General features: G+C 39.5%; 1 protein-coding gene across 1 annotated transcript in view; it reads right to left on the bottom strand.

Moving 5' to 3' along the window:
* Positions 1-22507, bottom strand: part of col4a3 (collagen, type IV, alpha 3) — a 221777-nt gene that overhangs the window by 57683 nt on the left and 141587 nt on the right. Inside the window, exons 32-38 of the mRNA XM_063016668.1 lie at positions 16685-16786; positions 15457-15504; positions 11369-11554; positions 7174-7256; positions 5346-5418; positions 4187-4258; positions 2052-2177 (exon numbers count right to left, since the gene is read on the bottom strand). Of these exons, the coding sequence (XP_062872738.1) occupies positions 2052-2177; positions 4187-4258; positions 5346-5418; positions 7174-7256; positions 11369-11554; positions 15457-15504; positions 16685-16786 (690 nt within the window). The remainder of the gene's footprint in view (positions 1-2051; positions 2178-4186; positions 4259-5345; positions 5419-7173; positions 7257-11368; positions 11555-15456; positions 15505-16684; positions 16787-22507) is intronic.

Here is a 22507-nt window from a genome sequence, read left to right as displayed (position 1 = left end):
GGTGCTATGCACCAGGGCGGTGTGCACAGGGGTGGTCGTCACAGCACTGGCTTCAGAGTTTTGCGAGTGTGAAGCAGAAAGATACCCCGACCGTGCTGAAGCAGTCGGCGGGGAACCACCCGGCTGTAGAAAAAACCTGAAGAATTCAGCATTTGATGCTGCTAGAAAGTGCATCATCTGCTTTGGTTGGTATGCTTGGGATACTATAAGCATAAATAATGACTTCAACGGTGCCATGGACCGTCTCATTTTCCTCTGCATAGGCCCTGGTCCCTCCGGGGGCCGCTTTGCAGTGTTGCTTGTGCCATGCTGAGGCGCTGGTAACTCAGCCTCGCATCCAACCTCTAGCCCCGCCAACAGTTCTCGGCGGCGGTCTAATGGAATAATAGCACAATCCATGCACAAGTTCACCAAGGCTTCACAAAGGTGATCCAACCTCATTCCCAAAGCTCATGCCCATCATAAGACTCCAAGGCAGCAAAGCACTGGTTACAACCATTCGACGCATGACAGTACTGCGTTGTTGATATCGCTGTTTCCCTCCTAGTACTGAGTACTACTAAAAAGAAGTAAAAAACTACACCGAGTACAAACTCGAGGTGAAAACGGCATGACCACGATACACACGCTGAGCAATGCTATTGTTACAATATCACGAGCTGTCAGCTCACAAAACACCGAGTGTAAACCTCTAGGTAAAAAAGTTGTACGCCAGGTAATCCTCTCAGGTAATCTTTCCAGTTATCACCAAGTGTGAAATTCTAAGTGAAAATTGTATGCCAGGTAATCTTTCCAGTTATCACCGAGTGTGAAACTCTAAGTGAACATTGTACGCCAGGTAATCCTCTCAGGTAATCTTTCCAGTTCACCGAGTGTGAAACTCTAAGTGAAAATTGTACACTAATTCCCTCACTAACTCAGTGAGTAGCAGATATCACCCGGCACCGAGTATGAAAAATGTAGAAAACAAGGCTGTGTTACTAATGTTAAGCGAGTAAAAGCAATCTTTTCGAACGGAGAAGCGACGTCACTTACACCGAGTACAGAACTCTAGATGAAAGTGTCGTGCTGCTAGAGCTAAGCTATTACGAGTAATCTACTCGATATAGCAAATGAGAGTTGGCTTCACTTAACACAGAGTATAAACTCTAGGTGAAAAGAAACGCGCTGCTAGCGCTCAGAGTTATAACTCTTTGAGCAGTGTGTTCCACACAAAACAAATTAGAACTAACTCCCGTAGTACATAAGCGTTACTTACCTGAGTTCCACGTAGACAGTTATTAGTTCAGCTTACTCCACACCGAGTAATCTCCGGGCGGGAAAAGAAAATCCAATAACAAACACAGCTTCTCTGGCTCATTCTCACACCAAGCGCACTCTAGGTGAATTTGCCAGATCCCGCTGTGATACTCACAGCCCGTAGAGGACGAATTAAATTCGTAGCTCCAACAGAAAGTGTCACCGGGCTGAACCATCGGTTTGAAGGCGAGACGAGAAAAGAGGAAGACTGTGTGAGTCACTGGTGTATTATACAGTAAGTGACATCACTGCAGGGGGTCATGTGTGACTAATTTGGTATAAAATATCTCGGTCTGAAGCGCACACGCGCGGGATTATCCACTACTAGGCACCGCCCTGGCGGTCAGGAGATACGAAACATAACTTCTATGGCATCTTAAAAATGTCTACCTATTCATTTGTTCTAACAGGGTTTCAGTTGACTTGTATCCTTCCTCTACTTAAACTACAGTAAAGAAATGTTTACTATGGAAGCACTTCTGTAAATTGCTCTGATAAATGCCAAAAATAAATTTATTCAACCCCCCCACATACTATACCACTAATATATTTTTGTTGTAAAAGGTTAAAATCACATTAGGACTTTCAGTGTTTTTATAATCAGAAATCTTCAATAAAGCAAATGACCAAGCATATGCAATTGTGCCCTGCATGTCACATCTTGTTTTATTATGAGCTAAACAGAATGTTTGTGTGTGTTTTTCTGTGTGGGGGTAGGGGGTCACTGTAAATGGGTTTATGTATGTTTGTACCTGCTGCCCCAGTTAGCCCTCTTGGCCCAGTTGGTCCAGGAGCACCAATGTTTCCCTTTTTACCTGGTGGGCCAGGGTCTCCAGGAAAAGTTATGACTTTGTGATAGACATCTTTCCCCTTCTCACCTGAGGCAATCAATAAGAGAAAATCATTTACCTTTAAAACATCATATCAAATACTGCAACACTTATTTTAAGCTTTATACTAAGGCATGTATAATTGTATGTAGCATGTCTTTAGAGTGAAAGAGGAGGAAGAGAGACATGGTGTGACATCTAAACAGAGGAAGCAAGAAAAAGAGACTTGGTGGCAGAATATGAAAGTAAATGAATGTTTAAGAAGCCTCAGCCTATGACTACAGAAGGTTCTGGTGCTTTGAAAAACCTCCTGCATGGTTCTGGCGCCAAATACTAACCCCAAATAACTGAATGACTACAGATCACAGGTGGAAACGGCACTGGACCCCTCACAGTTTGCCTATCGGCCACATGTAGGGGTTGAGGATGCTCTTATCTAACTGCTGCATAGAGTGTACTCACTCCTGGAGATGGCAAAGAACACAGTGAGAATCATATTCTTAGATTTTTCCAGTGCTTTTAACACCATCCAGTCCAGTCCTGTTGAGGGACAAGCTCAGTGCGATGCAGGTAAATCCTGCCCTTGTGTCCTGGATCACTGACTACCTGACTGGCAGACCCTAGTATGTGAGACTAAAAAGCTGTGTGTCAGAGCAGACTATAAGCATCATAGGGACTCCACAGAGGACTGTACTTGCTCCCTTTCTCTACACTTTTTACACCTCTGATTTTAGTTATGCATCTGTGACATGTCATTTACAAAAGTTCTTGGATGACACTGCTATTGTGGGATGTATTTGTAAGTGGAATAAGGAGAAATACAGAAGCCTGGTGAAAAACTTTGCAGACTGGTGCCAGTACAACCATCTCCAAATTAACACCTGACTGACAGTGGATTACCAGAAAAAGAAAGCCTCTCCAGCTCCAGTCACCATCCAGGGTGAGAACATCAAGGTAGTTAACTTCTACAAATAAATAAAAATAAATAAATCCTGAGGAAGTAAAACCCGCAGCCATCAGACTGTTCAACTGGACTCATGATCTGCACTGGACAATGTTTCTGTAGTTTTTTTAATCACTGTACAATCATAAACTTTATGTACTTTAAGAACAACCAAAGTTGTATATGTTAACATGTACTTCTATGTGTACTTGTGTTATGTGTATGTAAAGACAAAAAATATTTTTTAGCAGAAAAGATCCAGCTCCCATGGTCCAGGGAACAAAGCACATATTTAAATTAGGACCACATGAAACCACGCATTGTAAAAATTACACTAACTTAGGACTAAAAATCACCCCATCAGGAAGCTTTAACCTGGCAGTAAATACATTCAGAGAAAAGCTTGCAGGGCTTTCTATGCCATAAAACAACAAACACTCATGGAAATTCCAGCTCGAATTTGGCTAAAATTTAAGAATCAATAATTGCTAATTGCTCTTTATGACAGGGAAGTGTGGGGTTTGCGAACACATTACCAATCCATAAGAAACCCTGCATGCATCCTAAAAGTTCTGCAAAATCATCCTAAAAAGTGCACAGAAAAACCACAAACAATGCAGAAAAGAGCAATTCTGGAAACACCTACAAGAGAGCGACCCACATCTTATACTACTTACATGTAGTACTACTTGTATTATTGTCACTATTGTTTTTATTGTAGTTACTGTTGCACTGTTATTAATATATTTTATCACATATAATGGAATATCCATTATTTTTCTGTGAATAAAGCTACCTTTGAATCTTAACATAGAAGACAGGAGCACAAGGAGGTGCGTTGTAAGGCAAAGAGAGAAGTGCCAAGAAAAGAAAAAAAAAGCCTATGGCAATCTTGAAATTTGAGAGGATTCCTGAGAAGTGAAGAAGTGTAATGGTACTGATTTAAAACAGGGAGATGAGCAGAGCTGCAACAGCAGGCTTAAAGTTTATCAGCCACATCATGATGATCTGGGAAAAAGTAGTGGAAGCTAGGTTAAGAAAAAAAGTTGATGATAGTGAAGATGGGGACCCACTGTGGCTATAGCCAAAAGATGATACTAAAGCAAACTTTTACCTGGTCTTCCTCTTTGTCCTTTTAGTCCTGGATAACCAGTTAGGCCTTGTAAACCATCTGTTCCTTTTTTACCTAAACAAGAACAATACACATAGTCAGGATTCATTGTTTTACAGCTCTGTTTTTATAGATTGCCTCCGCACTAAAGGTTTAATCTGATTAAAGTTCATTGCTGACCTATTCATAGCACTACCAATGAGTCATAATGTTTATATGACATAGTCAGAAGTGACACAGACACAGTGGTGAGAAAAAGATTTTCACTGTTTTTCAGCACTTGGAACTGTTTAGTTCAACTTTGAAAGAGTGCAGTATTATAATGGTAGGAAAGAGACCAACAATTCTAAAAGAGCTTCAAATGTTCTGTGCAGAAATGGGAGAAACTGTTGGACAGAGAACCATCTCTGCAGCACTTCATAAATTAGACCTTTGTGGCAGTGGCAAGACAAAAGCCACTGTTGAGTAAAAGGCATATAACTGCTTACTTGGTGTTTGCTAACAGAATCTCATGAAGTGAATATTTTCTGATCTGATGAGATAAAAATTTAGCTCTCTGGCTAGGTACTGGCAATAAACAGACACTCGATTCACCATAGTGGTGGCAGCATCATGCTTTGGGCATGCTTCTCAGGTAAAGGAGGACTAATAAGAATTGAGGGGCAAAAAGAATGAAGCCAAAAACAAAAACTTATTTACAGAAACCTCCTCTAGAGCACACACAAGCTTTGGTGTGAAGTTCACCTTGAACAGTCAAGCAACCTTTAAATGGGTTTGGGGTCTCTGAAAGTTCTTGAGTTGCACAGCCAAAGCCCAGACTTAAACCATAACATCTGGCAGAAGATGGCAGTTCACAGACGCTCCCCATGAAGTATAGAAAAACTACCCAAGACAAGCCTACAGAGACTTATCCAAAAAGACTTAAAGCTGTAAATGTAACTTTATAAGCTACAATGCAACTGTACTTGTACACCTATAAATAACTGAATGAAATAAAAAACTGAAAGCCTTAACACTTTAGTTAGAAAAAATCCATTACCTTTTAGTTAATTATGGGTTTAAATGTTGACAAATTAATGATAAAAAAAACATAAATTTTAATTAATTAATTGATTGGATGATTGATATAATGATTAAAAAGACATTCTCTATGATTTCCTACCCATAGGTCCCAATTGCCCCTTTGGTCCCATTTCTCCTTTGTTGCCAGGCCGACCAAGACTTCCAGCCAAACCCTGCAACAAAAACATTTAAACCTCTGGCACAGCATATACTGTACATATACAGTGTATCACAAAAGTGAGTACACCCCTCACATTTCTGCAAATATTTCATTATATCTTTTCATGGGACAACACTATAGACATGAAACTTGGATATAACTTAGAGTAGTCAGTGTACAGCTTGTATAGCAGTGTAGATTTACTGTCTTCTGAAAATAACTCAACACACAGCCATTAATGTCTAAATAGCTGGCAACATAAGTGAGTACACCCCAGAGTGAACATGTCCAAATTGTGCCCAAATGTGTCGTTGTCCCTCCCTGGTGTCATGTGTCAAGGTCCCAGGTGTAAATGGGGAGCAGGGCTGTTAAATTTGGTGTTTTGGGTACAATTCTCTCATACTGGCCACTGGATATTCAACATGGCACCTCATGGCAAAGAACTCTCTGAGGATGTGAGAAATAGAATTGTTGCTCTCCACAAAGATGGCCTGGGCTATAAGAAGATTGCTAACTGAGCTACAGCATGGTGGCCAAGGTCATACAGCGGTTTTCCAGGACAGGTTCCACTCGGAACAGGCTTCGCCAGGGTCGACCAAAGAAGCTGAGTCCACGTGTTCGGCGTCATATCCAGAGGTTGGCTTTAAAAAATAGACACATGAGTGCTGCCAGCATTGCTGCAGAGGTTGAAGACGTGGGAGGTCAGCCTGTCAGTGCTCAGACCATACGCCGCACACTGCATCAACTCGGTCTGCATGGTCGTCATCCCAGAAGGAAGCTGACGCACAAGAAAGCCCGCAAACAGTTTGCTGAAGACAAGCAGTCCAAGAACATGGATTACTGGAATGCCCTGTGGTCTGACGAGACCAAGATAAACTTGTTTGGCTCAGATGGTGTCCAGCATGTGTGGCGGCGCCCTGGTGAGAAGTACCAAGACAACTGTATCTTGCCTACAGTCAAGCATGGTGGTGGTAGCATCATGGTCTTGGGCTGCATGAGTGTTGCTGGCACTGGGGAGCTGCGGTTCATTGAGGGAAACATGAATTCCAACATGTACTGTGACATTATGAAACAGAGCATGATCCCCTCCCTTCGAAAACTGGGCCTCATGGCAGTTTTCCAACAGGATAACGACCCCAAACACAACCTCCAAGATGACAACTGCCTTGCTGAGGAAGCTGAAGGTAAAGGTGATGGACTAAACCCAATTGAGCACCTGTGGCGCATCCTCAAGTGGAAGGTGGAGGAGTTCAAGATGTCTAACATCCACCAGCTCCGTGATGTCATCATGGAGGAGTGGAAGAGGATTCCAGTAGCAACCTGTGCAGCTCTGGTGAATTCCATGCCCAGGAGGGTTAAGGCAGTGCTGGATAATAATGGTGGTCACACAAAATATTGACACTTTGGGCACAATTTGGACATGTTCACTGTGGGGTGTACTCACTTATGTTGCCAGCTATTTAGACATTAATGGCTGTGTGTTGAGTTATTTTCAGAAGACAGTAAATCTACACTGCTATACAAGCTGTACACTGACTACTCTAAGTTATATTTAAGTTTTATTTCTATAGTGTTGTCCCATGAAAAGATATAATAAAATATTTGCAGAAATGTGAGCGGTGTACTCACTTTTGTGATACACTGTATATACAGTATATACTGTGTATATATATATGGGTTATAAAAATTCATATTGTATGTTTTTTTTTAGAATACACACCGGATATCCTTGTGGACCCCTATCTCCATAAAAACCACAAGTACCCACTTGTCCATGAAGTCCAGGGTCACCTTTTTCACCTTTTACACCAGGACTAGGGGGTCCCGGAGGACCATGCATTCCCCTGGGCCCTACATGAATACACAGGAACACACAATAAAGCACAGAGTAAAGAAAAGGTTATATTTAAGCTATGTTTATGCAAGATCACTGTTATTCGTTTTATGTGCCCCAGAATGAGTATTATTTAGCTGATCTCTTCATGATGTTTGTTTTTAACTTCTGAAGAACTGTAGGAGAAATTGGCTTAAAGGTGGGTTGCAAGTCTTTTTAATTAAGAAATCTAAAACTAATCCAAGGGCTCAAGAAGGCCCAGCTTAGAATAACAACTGTGACTAAAATGAGCTGTGTCCTAAACTACACCAAAAAGTACTAAAATGTTTGTAATTTCCCCTTCTTTCAGCAGCTTCCTTATGTACACCTTATAAAAGGGTTGCCACACCAGATCAGGACTTCAAACCAGACTTTTATATGGTACCATTTACCCTACAGTTTACAGTATATGTCAGATGCCTTCCCTGATGCAGCCCTCCTATTTTTTATCTCAGTTTGGGACCAGCACTGAGAGTACACCGATTTAGAGTAGTGGGCTAGCCACTTAGGTCACCCAAGCACATGACTACATGAACTACAAGTGCGTGAATACTGTTTTTAAATAAGGATTTCATTTTTTTAAAGAAAAAAAAATCCAGCTACAACTGGCTATATGTGAAAAAGTACAGCCAGTTAGCCAACTTTAATTAACATTAATTAATAACCAAGTTTAATCAAACACACTCAATTACTTGAAGCCTTGTGAAATCTAAATGATACTTTAATAAATCAGTATTAGGAAAGGCTCAACAAGCTGCACACAATAAACTAGTACACAAAATCCTGGATAAGAAAGAAAATTATTAAAATAAATTATACTGCAGTTCAACAAAATGTCATTTTTAGCTCAGAGATTTTAGAAAAGAAAACATTTATCTCTAGTTAAAAAAAATGTAAACAGTAATACATTTTTTTTAGAATTAGCCTACAAAAATTTCTCTAAAAAAGCATTAATGAATATTCCAGGAAGTCCCAAAGTTTGATTTGGAATGATTGGTAATATTAATCTACAGGCGCTTTTTGAGGCGCCTGAGGTCCTTCAACATCTGCCGGACTATGCTCAAGATCTTTTATGAGTCTGTGGTAGCGAGTGCTATCCTCTATGCTGTTGCATGCTGGGGAAGCAGGCTGAGGGTGGCAGATGCCAACAGACTTAACAAATTGATCCGCAAGGCCGGTGATGTTGTTGGTGTGGAGCTGGACTCTCTGACGGCAGTATCGGAGAGGAGGATGCTGTCTAAGCTGCAGGTTATCATGAACAATGGCTCCCACCCACATTATGACACGGTGATGAGACAAAGGAGCACATTCAGTGCAAGACTCATCCTACCAAAATGCACCACAGAGCGCCACAGAAAGTCTTTTCTACCTGTGGCCATCAAACTCTATAATTCCTCCCTTAATATGTGACTCATCTGTGCAATATTCAGTATTCACTTGTGCAATAATAATAATGTAAGCATTTTAATTATTTAATTATGTGTAAATAACTTTTTTAACTTCTATTTGCAAATGTTTCTTATTTTTTCTTTGTTTTTAAGCTAGTAGAGTGTTTATTGATCCCAGAGGGAAATTGCAGTTCTTACAGTAGCACCCTTTTATGTAGAAAAAATAAAGTATTCTGATTCTGATTTTCCATAACAACAAAATAAAAACATGTATTAAAAAAAATATATATATATATATTATAAATCAACAACTAAAATTAAGATATTCATACACTTTATTTAAAACCTTGTTGAATCCCCTTTGGCAACAATTACAGCTGTAAGTTTAGGATACACGCTTTGGACAACTGGATTTGGGTAACGGATTCTATCAAGCTCCAAAAAGTTGAATAGCTTGAATAGCCATTTTCAGGTCTCCTTACAGATGTTTGATGGGGTTTAAGTTTGGGCTTTGGCTGTAACACTCAAAGCCACTTGTTTTGACTGTATAATGTGTATACCCTTGCCTGCTGCTAAGAAGTATCACAATAACAAAAGTGCCAAAACTGTTTCACCATAGTGATGGTATTAGACAGGTGATCTACAATGCCCATTTTATAGTGCTGACTGTAAAGCTTAAAAAGTTACATTTTCATCTCATCAGAACAGACAATCCTTTTCTCATGTTGCCTTCACATGCCATTTAGAAAATGTCCAGATACACTATCACATGTCTTTTGCTCAATTGTGGCTTTTGTCTTGTGTCTTTGTTATAAAAAATAAAGATTATGGTGTGCTGTAGAGGTGATTTTCCATCCAACTGTTTTTTTCTGTTCTGTACAGGACTTTTAAAGTTATTTTAGTTTTTAGACTGTTGGGTTCTTTTTACCTCCCTGACCAAGGCCCTTCTTGCCCAGATGGCAAACTCTAGAAAGGTTTATGGTTGTGCCAAACTTGCTTAATTTTGTCATTGTGGTTCAGGGAAGACTATAAACATTAGATTTTGTTTACTTACTGCCATAATTTGATTGTGGAGATCCACAGACAATATACTGCTGTGAGAAAGTATTTGCCTCAATTTTATCATATGCTTTTTGAGACCTTCTACATTGCTTCACGTCATGTTTAAATGTAACATGTCTGGCAGTAAAACTTAACCCAGTTGTCATTTGTATTTGAACTGGTTGATTTAGTAGCTAAAGGGACAATTACATTTCCAGATAGGACCAGGTATGGCTGAACAGCATAAAATCATTAAAAAATGTTTTTACTTGTGTTATCTTTGTCTAATATTAAACGTAGTTTACATAATCATATAAGTGTGACTTACATGCAAAAAAAATAAAAATAAGAAGAGGGAAAAATACTTTTTTTACAGCACTGTACTGTATATTATTTAGTGTGGCTCTGTGTCTTTCATGATGCAATTCAGCACCATAAGAACAAACAGTATAAAAACATTTCCAGTAGTTCCTGACCTCTAGTGGCAATCTAGTGTAATCACTCTAGATGCAACATGTAGGAAGTGTAACTAAGCTGCTCAAGTTCCTTCCATTATGTCAAATACTAAAAAACCCAGATACTATGATAAATATTTATTTTAATTCAGTGTATACTGTCATGTAATTTAAAATGTACTAATTGTGCAATCTAACTGATTTATGTTTTCTTAAACATAAAAAACTGTTTTTAAATATAATAATTAATGGTGTCAAATATTTTTAGGGCTGTTAGGATCAGTGACTCTTGTGTCAACAGATTTAGTCAGCAGCATGTATTCCTCCTTATTTTTACTTTTTTAATTTATTATTATTATTATTTGCATGTTTTGGTTTAGATACCAACATCATAAAATTAATATAACCTGAATTAATACATTACACGATTTTAATATTCAAATAAAAGTAGGCTAAAGGGTTTTAACAGCCAGCATACTAAGCCCAAATCAAAAGAAAATGTGCAATATTGGTCTAAAAACACATTTCTAAGGCTCAAAAAAAATTATGAGAACGTTGTAAAAGAAGAAAATAACCTAGCAGTAGCATATAATAAACCAGCAAAGAGAAACATATAACATTTTCTACAAGTCAAATATGGTGGTGGTACTGTAATAGTGTGAGTGCTGCTTAAGGACCTGGTTCACTTGCCCTAATCAGCAAAACCATGAAATTTGCTTTCTATCAGAAAATCTAAAAAGAAAATATTCATTTGACTGCAGTATAAAAAGTGCATTAGTTGTGCATTCACAGATACAAGTTACCTATTCCACTGACACTATATCACATGCCATGTCAGCTGCTAGATTGTCAACTTTGTATTGGTAACAACTAAGATAGTCCCTTTCTTAGGCCTTTTTTTGTCTTGACATTTACACAAATAGATTTCGTTTGGTTCTATGAATGTTTTAATAATGTTATTGACAGTGTATAGTAAAGCTTTCTTGAGCAGCAATGCACAGTTCTTTAGAATGGGATACAGCATCAACAAAGAAATAAGCATGTGTTCACAACAATGAGGTAAAACATTAAAAAAATATATTTCTGCTGTTTAAATAAATAAATGTAAAAGGCAGTTTACAAATGACTGCTTTCTGCTAAAGTACAAGTAATAGCAAACAGGTTAACAAAGGAGAGATATTAAAATTCAGTAAACAATTAGTTTACCTAATGGTCCTTGTGGTCCAATGGGACCTTGCTCTCCTTTGGAACCATCCACACATAATCCATTTGTGCCAGGTTTTCCAGAAGGCCCTGGTGGTCCACGACAACCTGTAAGCCCTGGATCTCCAATTAAACCCGGTGCACCTGGATGTCCAGGACAGCCGTGTGCTCCTAAATCCCCCTTAGGACCTAAAACACATAGTTAGTAAGTAGATAGTTACGAATCAAGCCTCTTTGTGCTCCTGGTGCTCATGTTTATGCGCCACGCCCCTCTTTCCAGGAGCACATGCTGGAGGTGGTTTGTTTATGTTGTCAAGCCTATGCCTCCTCTGTATAATTGGTCAATGAAGATTATTTAGGTTTTCATGCTTATGTCGTGGTTTGAATGTCATGTCATGATTTTGCTATTCATGGTTTTGGATTATGCTCATGTTCATGTTCTTGCTAAGAAGTCTTGTTCAGTCTGGTTCATGTCTTGTGTTAGTCTGGTTCATATCTTGTGTTAGTCTGGTTCATGTTTAGCATTAGCATAGGGTTCATGTTTAGCTTTAGCTTTGTTCATGTGTGTTTAAATTAGTGTTAGCAGTTAGTGTAGCATTTAGTTTAGCTTTAGCATTGTTCATGTGGTTAGATTAGTGTTAGTGGTTAGCTTAGCGTTTAGCATAGGTCATGTGCTTGTCTGGTCTTGTGAACGACTGTTTTGTCTTTTGTTATTGTTAAACATATCTGCGTGTGTGTCTGCCCCCTTTTGTCACGTCTTAGCCCATTTGTTACATTAGTCTCCCTCGAAATGGACACAGCGAGATGTGTGTCGTTTATTCCGAGTTTCCCGGAATTTGGCTCTTCAGAGCCAGCTCCACCTGTAGAACCTTCTTGACCCTCAGCCAACTGGTTGGTTTTGGCCCAAGTAGCAGAGTGCCCACTGCAGCAGATACCTGGCATCCAGTGCCCACTGGGTATACTCCTGACTCCGCAGTACCCACTGCCAATGTGGTCCAGGTGCTAGTGCCCACTGAAAATGCTCTTCCCTGTTCAGCATCCACGTCAGGAGCCATCTAGGATCCTCCCTTCTGTTCTGTTTGTCTTTACGACCCCATAGGCTCCAGGGGTCCTAATGCCTTCCCACCGGCTTATGTCTCGTCCACGTTTATGTCTGCTAAAGTTAGTTCCAGGCCTCTGTCTGCCCAGCCTGTTTCTTCAAGTTCACCGGTTCAAGTTAGTCCCATGTGTTCGCCATGTAAAATCCATCCAGTCATTGAGTCAAGTCAAGCTCGTTCTGTGAGTCGGTCTGTCCAAGTCTGTCATATCTCTTTGTCAGGTTTCTTGGTTCCTGTTTTGTCTAGTCAGTTTTGCCTATGTTGCAGTCTGTAAAATCGGTTCCATGTTCATCTGTCTCTGTCCATCCTAAGTGTAAGCCAGCAGATCAGGGTTCCACAGATAGTTTGATTGTAGTCTCGGACCCTCCAGCCACCCAATTAGTGTCAAGTTTCAAGTCATTACCAGGCATGGTTGATCATCTATGGAACCCTTTGCTGCTTACATGTGACTCAACAGGGTTCAAGTCACCATGTAGTCCAGACGGCTCTCCCTGTGCTATGTGGCCGTCACCAGACCAAGCTCCGTTCCTCTCCAGGCTCCACGCAGCTGACCCAAGATGCCTCTCCAGGCTCCACGCAGCTTCAGGTTCCACGTCTTCGTTTCCAGATGCTCCAGGGCCTACTGTGCCAGTTTTAGATGGCTTGTTCGTGTCCTCCTTATGTCCCTTAGGGTCTAAAACCTCCTTTTTGTTTTTTGGTTAAGGCACGCCGGGAGTCGTGCCTTTAGGGGAAGGGGGGCTATGTCACTGATCAAGCCTCTTTGTGCTCCTGGTGCTCATGTTTATGTGCCACCCCGCTTTCTCCAGGAGCACATGTTGGAGGTGGTTTGTTTATGTTGTCAAGCCTATGTCTCCTCTGTATAATTGGTCAGTGAAGCTAATGATCCACAGCTGCTCCTTGTTTCAGGTGAACTGCTCAAGATATTTCAGGGAACAGCTGTGGATCCTTCAGCGGAGACTATTTTGGTTTTCATGCTTATGTTGTGGTTTAATAATAATAATAATAATAAATTGTATTTATAAGCGCCTTTCGGGACTCTCAAGGTCAGCAAAAAACATATACAAACAACATAAAACAACAATAAAAACAGAGAAGAAATTAAAAAAAATATATAAAGTCAAGGGAGCAGGCTAAAGAGTTTTGAGGTGTGATTTAAAAACGAATATAAAAGTACGCAGACCGAGTGATGTTATTTATGTGAGTTTGGAAAGACAGAGTGCTATCAAGGATGACACCCAGACTCTTTACCTGAAGGAAGGGGGAAACAAGAGTGTTGTCAATGGGAATAAAGAAACTGTCTACTTTTGCAAGGACAGATTTAGAACCAATGAGAAGAACCTCTGTTTTAGCACTATTGAGTTTAAGAAAATTAGAGGAAAACCAAGACTTGACTTCCTGTAAGCAATTGCAGAGGGAAGAGGAAGGGAGGGTAGAAGTGGATTTGCTAGAAAGGTAGAGCTGGGTGTCATCTGCATAACAATGAAACTAAATATTATACTTGTGAAAAATAAGACCTAAAGGAAGAAGGTAGATGAAGAAAAGAATAGGACCGAGAACCGAACCTTGAGGAACACCAGAAGTGAGGGGAGATGATTGAGATGTAAATGTTGGAAAAACCTATGGCTGATAGTCTATCGAGGAGAATAGAATGGGAGATGGTATCAAATGCAGCACTCAGATCAAGGAGAATGAGTATGGATAAAAAACCTTGAATGTCATGTCATGATTTTGTTATTCATGGTTCTGGATTATATCCAGAAGTCTTGTTTATTCTGGTTCATGTCTTGTGTTAGTCTGGTTTATGTTTAGCATTAGCATAGGGTTCATGTTTAGCTTTAACATTGTTCGTGTGGTTAGTGTTAGTGGTTAGCTTAGCATTTAGCATAGGTCATGTGTTTGTCTGGTCTTGTGTACCCGTCTTGTCTTTTGTTATTGTTAAACATCTCTGCGTGTGTGTCTGCCCCCTCTTGTCACGTCTTAGCCCATTCGTTACAGTAAACAAGTCATTTTAAGAACTCTCTTTAATAAAGAAAAGGTTGGTTAAGGTTAAGCCATGGTCAAAATACAGGCAATAGTACAAAAACAAAGCAGTCCAACAGCATTGTAGAAACAGAAAGGGTTAGGGTTAGTACAAACAGCAAGGATGGACCATACTTAAGATAAATGGTTAACAAGGCGAATTTCACAAGGCTTCCACTTATATTACAATGACAAGATTTTACAAAGGATTTATAAAAGCATGGTCTTTTTGTACAAACAGTAATAATTTTAGAAAACAAAGAAGTGCATAGTTAAAAATGTTGGGCCTTTCTGTGACAATGAGCTAACTTGGCTGGAGGTGTCATCTAATACACTTAACTCACATACATAACTTCCTAAAAGATTCATAATCCAAACGTACATTTCAAAGTAATATCTTTTATAAAGTTTGAAAATGTAAACAATTAAGATGTATTTCTGTTTTTATGCTGTATTTCTCTTATTAATCCCAACAAGACAGAGCTAATACTTATTCCTGGAGATCAATCTCCAGTCCAAGACCTAGTCATCTCTCTTAATATCTCCCATATCAAGCCATCTGATAATATACGAAACCTTGGTGTTTTCCTGGATAACCAGCTGTCCTTCTCTTTTCATGTAGCCAAAATGACATGATTCTCTTCACTGACTTCCTATAGCTGCCCGCATTCTTGTCTACAAAGCCATAACAGTCCAGCCCCAAATATCATAGATCAAATCCCGCTCTGTACCACGCAACCTTCAAACCACTACTCTTGCTCATCTTGATCCCCCACCAAGAACTTAAATAAGACACGTGAAATAACATGAACTTACCTACTATAGCATCTTTTAACAACAACATTGTTCTAACAAGTTTAAGCAGATTTGTATTATTGGACTGATGTCTAGATGTCTACTTAAACTACAGTAGGAAAAAGAAGCACTTCTGTAAGTTGCTCTGAATAAATGCAGAAAATGTAAATGTTATGGTACCTGTTTGACCCTTGTCACCTGTTTGCCCCCGATGTCCAAATCCAGTTGCTATAAAGGAGAAAGTACAAAAAAAGTACAACTTAGTATTGTGTGTGTATGTGTGTTTATGTTGTGCAGTTGTGCATGCATTTTGTTGCCTAAAATATGTCACTAACTGGTGCACCCTGCAAATTTACATGCGGAGCCTGTGCCAGAAATGTCACAACACCTCTGTGGTAATCCGCTCTCCCAGGGCACTTAAAGAGTAATGTCCAAAATGCCATGACACCGGGGTGAGTTCCTAGAACATTAAAGAATACTGGCATCACATGCCAGCGGAAGACTGGACTAGAACAAGCAGCCCAGTATCATGGCTTTGGAGAAATGCATGTGTGCATTATACAAAAACTTTCACGTGAAGCAAATTAACACTTATGCAGGTGATTGTCAATCAGGAAGGACTGACACATCAATCATCTGTGCCTCAGTGGCCCCTCTGCTGGTCATGCATAAACACATGCTCTTAACATGGGTCAGCTACCAAACTACATTTAGCAGCTGCCATGTTACAACCAATAATTGGGACGCATGTGGCTTTGTTAAAGTAATATTTTTTGATGAGGGATTTATTTCTTTGTATTAATACATTTATTGCAATTACATTTTTTTAGTAAGAGATATTTTGTGAAAATCAATACAAATATTTAATAATTTTCTTCTATTTAATAGACAAAAGAACAAAGAAAATATTTCTAATAATTTCACTAACAAATGAATTTTGTAAACAAAATTTAAATATTAATGCATGACACTACTACACAAAAATCTTTGCCATGTTACATCAACTTTCTTTCTCACAAAGTGGTGAGCCATTGCTAATCTTTAAGTCTTTAGTTGTTTTTCTCAATTATGGTAATTTACCTGCTTGTTTTGGAATATTTTTTAAAAATATAACTTAAATATCCTATAAACATTTTACTGTTATTTTGCTACTGTCTTAACTTTTCTGAGTGTGTTGCAGGCATATGTTTTATTTGTTTATATTTACAAAATACAATAAATTTGGTCAGCAAAACAAGTTATTTCTTTGTGTTTTGTCAGTTGAATAAAGCTTAATGAGAATGAACAAATCACAGTTTTTAACTCTCCCCAGCTTTTCTGAAAATGGGGCTTGTACTCATGCTTAACAGGGGTGCAAACAATCTACAAACAATATGTGACTATACTGTATATTCATTTAGGTATTTACCTCCTGTACTTCCTTTTTGTCCAGGGAATCCAGGAATGCCATCTCTCCCCTGGATTCCTCTTGGTCCTGGGGGACCTGGGTTGCCTGCAGACCCTGCAATACCTGAAATAAATAAATAATAATAATTTATACTGTATAGTAATACAAAAGCCATAACTTAGGTTTTATGTTTAATTTACTGCAACAGTAAGAAACCATTTAAATTTTCTTAAGTTCTGAATGGCCTTGAATGGTTTAGACCTAATCCCTATCAAAAATCTGTTACCATCAAACATTTGTGAAGAAACCTGAAGATGGCAGTTAACAAATACCCACCATCTAATGTAAAAGAGCTTGAGGTTTTCTGTGTCAAAAAAAAGACAAACTGCCCAAATCCAGGTATGCAAAGCTTTTGGAAATGTAGCCACAAGACCTGCAGCTGTAATTGCTGCCAAATGGGCATATACAAAGTACTGAAGAAAGTGTCTAAAAACTTTCTATTTTCTATTTATATTAACTTTCTATTTTGGATTTTGATTTAGTTTACAAAACATCCTACAAAACATGTTTTCACTGTCTCATTATGAGTGATTATTTTGTTGTGGTTATGAATTTGGGGATGTGAAAACAACTGTGTTTCTAACATTTACTTTGTCTTTTATTTTATTGCAGCCAGTATGAACCCAACATATTCCATGTTTTATCTGGTCTACTTCGTAAAATAACTAAATAATGCTGTGATTTTAAACAGGTAATGTCAACAGGTGATTATAATCTTGACTTGGTACTAAAGTAATATCCATAAAAGGCTGAGTCTTTGAGGACCAAATTTGGACAGAGGATCTGCAGTTTGTCAACAAATGTAAGAGACAATAATGCTTAAAACAAGAATAGAACTTTATTGTCACTTGTAATTGCAACAGGTACAGTTACAGTGAAATTAGCCATCAACCCGTCCAGAACATTCAATATGACGAGGGGGGCGGGGGAGACAGAACGGGAAGACAGGATAAGAAAAAAAAAAAAAAAAAACAGCAACCAGATTGTGCTCCCTGAGGAGCACACTATGGTAACACGAAAAAAAGCCCCTTACAGCACACAAGCACATGTAAACATAAGAACATAACATAGTCACACAACGAGCCATGGGTTAGGGATGTGGGGATAGGAAAAGTAACCAACTACGACAAGCAGCCATCCGGTGATTCGCAGCCATATACCGGCGCGCGCTGCAGACCCGTCCTGCCGTATTGGTGGGATTAAGCTAAGAGTGGAGACGTTGGGTTGGGGGTTGGGAAAAGTTCTGTCAGCTCTTCATTCCTGTAAGCAAAAAGTCTGTACAAAGTTCGCGATAAGATGGCGTTTTACAGCAGTTGCTACCCAGAATGAAAAACAGTCAGAGAGCAGGGGAGGGTGGGTACGAGATGACCCGTAGCAACAGATCCTCTGGAGGAATTTCCTTATCAGCAAGGCCGATGCTGATAACAGGGGAAGCCAAAGAGCAGAAATGACTTGTTTTTTAATCTGTGCACGAGTACAATTTCTTTAACACATGCTCTTAGATTGAGTCAGTCTCTGGTTCACACCGTTTTGCAAAGCCGTTAGTTTCTCCAAGATGGAATCCATATTGCGATTTATAGTCACAGTTCCAACGGCTCTGCCCATCATATCAATCAAATTGGGCAGTTTCTGGGGACCTTTGACAACTGACCCAACTCTTTTAATTTCCCGATATAGCAGGGTAAAGCCTAATCCAACCAGCAAAAACCCCACAATCAAAGTTCCGAATAGGTAAACATGCCAGGCACACGACCCTCCACTTCTCCCACGAGTCCATCGCGTATCCCGCCATCTGCGTTCCGCCGGGGCATGTGGGTTCCCCCGAACCCGAACTTTTCGATGAGAAGATGGTGTCAATAGCATTCAGAGACCATTTAACCAATTCCATAATTTGTTCTTTGAAGAGCAGTGCTAAGAGAATCCCTGTAGAGTAGAGTAGACGAGACAAGACGATAAAGGAGAAGCCAAGCAGGAAAGATAAGGGAGGGGAGAGAAGTGCGACCGCCTTCCACGAGAGCAAGAGAGAAGAGCCTCAATCAATGCTCCTCAATGAAAGATTTGCATATTTCTCCCTCTACAGTGCATCATTAAACAATTCAGGAAATCTGAAGGAATTTCAGTGCGCAAACGACAGGAGCACAAGCCTAAGCTGAACAGCCGTGATCTCTAATCCTATGAACTTATTCATCAATCACAACAACGAGTTTAAGGTGTTGACTTGGCCTCCAAATTCCCCAGATCTCAATCGGGATGTGCTGGACAAACAAGTCCGATCCATGGAGGCCCCACCTTGCAACTTACAGGAGTTAAAGGATCTGCTGCTAACATCTTGGTGCCAGATACCACAGCACACCTTCAGGGAGTCCATGCCTTGACGGGTCAGGGCTGTTTTGGCAGCAAAAGTGGGACCAACACAATATTAGGAAGGTGGTCATAATGTTATGCCTAATCAGTGTATATATATATATATATATATATATATATATATATATATATATATATATATATATACTTTTTATATATATATAAAATATATATATATATATATATATATATATATATATATATATATATAAATACTTTTTGACCCCACTGTATATATATATATATATATATATATATATATATATATATATATATATATATATATATATATATATATATATATACAGTGGGGTCAAAAAGTATTTAGTCAGCCACTGATTGTGCAGGTTCTCCTACTTAGAAAGATGAGAGAGGTCTGTAATTTTCATCATAGGTACACTTGATGTAAGAAAAAAAAAATCCAGGAAATCACATTGTAGGATTTTTAAAGAATTTATTTGTAAATTATGGTGGAAAATAAGTATTTGGTCAATAACAAAAGTTCAACTCAATACTTTGTAACATAACCTTTGTTGGCAATGACAGAGGTCAAACGTTTCCTGTAAGTCTTTACCAGGTTTGCACACACTGTAGCTGGTATTTTGGCCCATTTCTCCATGCAGATCTCCTCTAGAGCAGTGATGTTTTGGGGCTGTCGCTAGGCAACACGGACTCCACAAATTTTCTATGGGGTTGAGGTCTGGAGACTGGCTAGGCCACTCCAGGACCTTGAAATGCTTTTTACGGAGCCACTCCTTCGTTGCCCGAGCGGTGTGTTTGGGATCATTGTCATGCTGGAAGACCCAGCCACGTTCCATTTTCAATGCTCTCACTGATGGAAGGAGGTTTTGGCTTAAAATCTCACAATACATGGCCCCATTCATTCTTCCCTTAAAACCCCTTGGTGGTCCTTAGCCCATCGACGGGCTAGGAATTAATATTATTGTGTTTCCCTGTATACTGTTACACCGTCAAATTATCATCGCTGCTAAACAAGGTACCTTTTGATAGCTTAAAATCTCTACTTTTTAGCAACGTAAACCTTGAGCTTATTTTGTTTATAAGTTCTTTTAAAAACACAAAATAATTGTAGGTCTGATAAATTTCTGGCAGAAGTACAGCGTTTATATTTTGTAATATTATACTGCGGTACTTACATTAAAACCGACAGCATTTATACCAAACAAGCCAGTACAATCTCACCATCACATTTCTGCTGTTTGTTTTACTTCAAATACATCAGCATCCAAAATATCCCGGAAAAGTTTCATATCTGATAAAGCTCTGCCATCAATGCATAGCATGCAATGCATCAAAGCACTCGGTAAACAACACCACCGCGATAAATTTATATGAAACAAAAGCATGAGAGCTAAACCAGCGCATACCTGGATCTTTTATCTTCAATCTGAGTCCAAATTTATGTTCATTAGTCCTTCCATTCGAGATAAAATCCACTTTTTGTAAATGTTTACAAACACTGGTGGCCATTTTGGATTGTGGCAAGCATGTTTTATAACTTATAAAGTCAATAACACGCGAATATCGGCTCGTTTTGTAATGAGAAAGCACTCACAGTACTCAAAAACCCTCCATCTAACTGATACTGCTCAGTGTTTGGCTGTTAGGTTGCATAATACCGTTACAGCCAATGTAGAGACAGTATTCATCACACCACAAAATACTTGTTTTTCATTGGAGAAATGCAAAAATATTAGCATATTTTGCTTTTGATTGGAGGACCAGCTTATATCCCGCCCATTTTTTTGCATTTAGCCTGTCGGATTAGTCTAAACAGCTGTACTTCACCAGCCGTCACCATGGATACAGATTACGCACGCTTGAATGTGAGCTACTGAGTCAGTAAGAGAGTCATTCTTCCCTCTTAGGGCTGATAATACAGTGTGATTCAATTCAAACGACTCAGGTCGTGAACAGTTCAACCGGCTGCCTGTATCATGTTACAAATGTTTCAGTTTATGTGTGTGTGCGTGCGGGGGGAAGGGAGTGGGGACTGGCTGCCTGTGAGAGAGTTCATCACTCCAAAAAACACTCAAATGTTATAAATAATGACTTTATAAAGTATAAATAATGCATTTTACACATTTTATCTGCAGTATAATCTGTTTATTTTGAGTTGGAAAGCTTTGGAGAGATTTGGAGAGCAGTGGAGTGTGATGCCACTCCAGGTGCAATAACTCGAGATCAGAATGAGTTATAGGCCTAAGATTTGGGCTGGTGACAGAAAACCCCTTTGGCTACAACTCTATAGTGTTGTGTAGGTGGTCTGCAGACCTGCAGTCGTACTTATACTCACTGAAACTTTGGATTTTCAAAAAAAATGTAAAAAGCGCCTACATTTTGGGGGGGTTTTGTCATCATTTGATCATTGTAACATAACATCATGGCATTTGGCTGTGTTTTTCTGATACTTTAAAGGGTTTTCTATAACACTGAAGTATAATTTTTGTGTTATCTTATAAACTTTCTGAATGAGAAGCCTTAGAAACTAGGTATGTCTTTCAGGCGAAAAATGCACAAAAATAGGCTGGACAGCCCCAAAGCATGATGTTTCCACCACCATGCTTCACAGTAGGTATGGTGTTCTTGGGTTCTTCTTCTTCCTCCAAACACGACGAGTTGAGTTTTTACCAAAATTTCCATTTTGGTTTCATCTGACCACATGATATTCTCCCAATCCTCTTCTGGATCATCCATATGCTGTCTGGCAAACTTCAGACGGGCCTGGTAAGATAAATCATCACCCTTTTCTTACATTTTGTATGTTTAGCGACCCCTCCTGTTTGATCCCCCATCCTGTATTACCCCCACTCCCTGTCTCCTACACACCTAACCGTCTCTCCTCACATCTTTTGTTATCCTGTATCCTGATCACCCTTCCCTTGTATTACCCCTTATTAAACCATCACCCCTCCAGTACCCCCCTCTGATCCTGTATTACCCACTGTAAAACCAACACCCCTTTATCACACTACCCCAACCTTTGGTCACCTTTTGTAGCCCCCCTCTGCATTGTCATTTCCTTCCCCCTTGACCTCCTCCTCTTTCTTCTTGTAATTCCTCCCCTCATTTCTAGTGTATATAAAGTCTTCCCAGATTATGCCTTGTTAGATTTTTTGTCGGTCTTCCAAGCTGTGCCCATACATCTATCTGTATGTGTTAATAAACGACTCTACTCCTGAAGACTGGTGGTCTCCTGGCTCCTGAATTTTGCTGAATTTCTAACACTGGACATGTACTGGCTTAAGCAGGGGGACACGCCTGGCACTGCAGGATTTGAGTCCCTCTCGGCGTAGTGTGTTACTGATGGTAGCCTTTGTTACTTTGGTCCCAGCTCTCTGCAGGTTATTCATCAGGTCCCTCCGTGCAGTTCTGGTATTTTTGCTCACCGTTCTCATG

The sequence above is a fragment of the Trichomycterus rosablanca genome, chromosome 20 (genome assembly GCF_030014385.1).
Source record: "Trichomycterus rosablanca isolate fTriRos1 chromosome 20, fTriRos1.hap1, whole genome shotgun sequence".
In the NCBI taxonomy this organism is placed as follows: Eukaryota; Metazoa; Chordata; class Actinopteri; order Siluriformes; family Trichomycteridae; genus Trichomycterus; species Trichomycterus rosablanca.
This window is presented reverse-complemented; position numbering and strand designations above follow the sequence as displayed.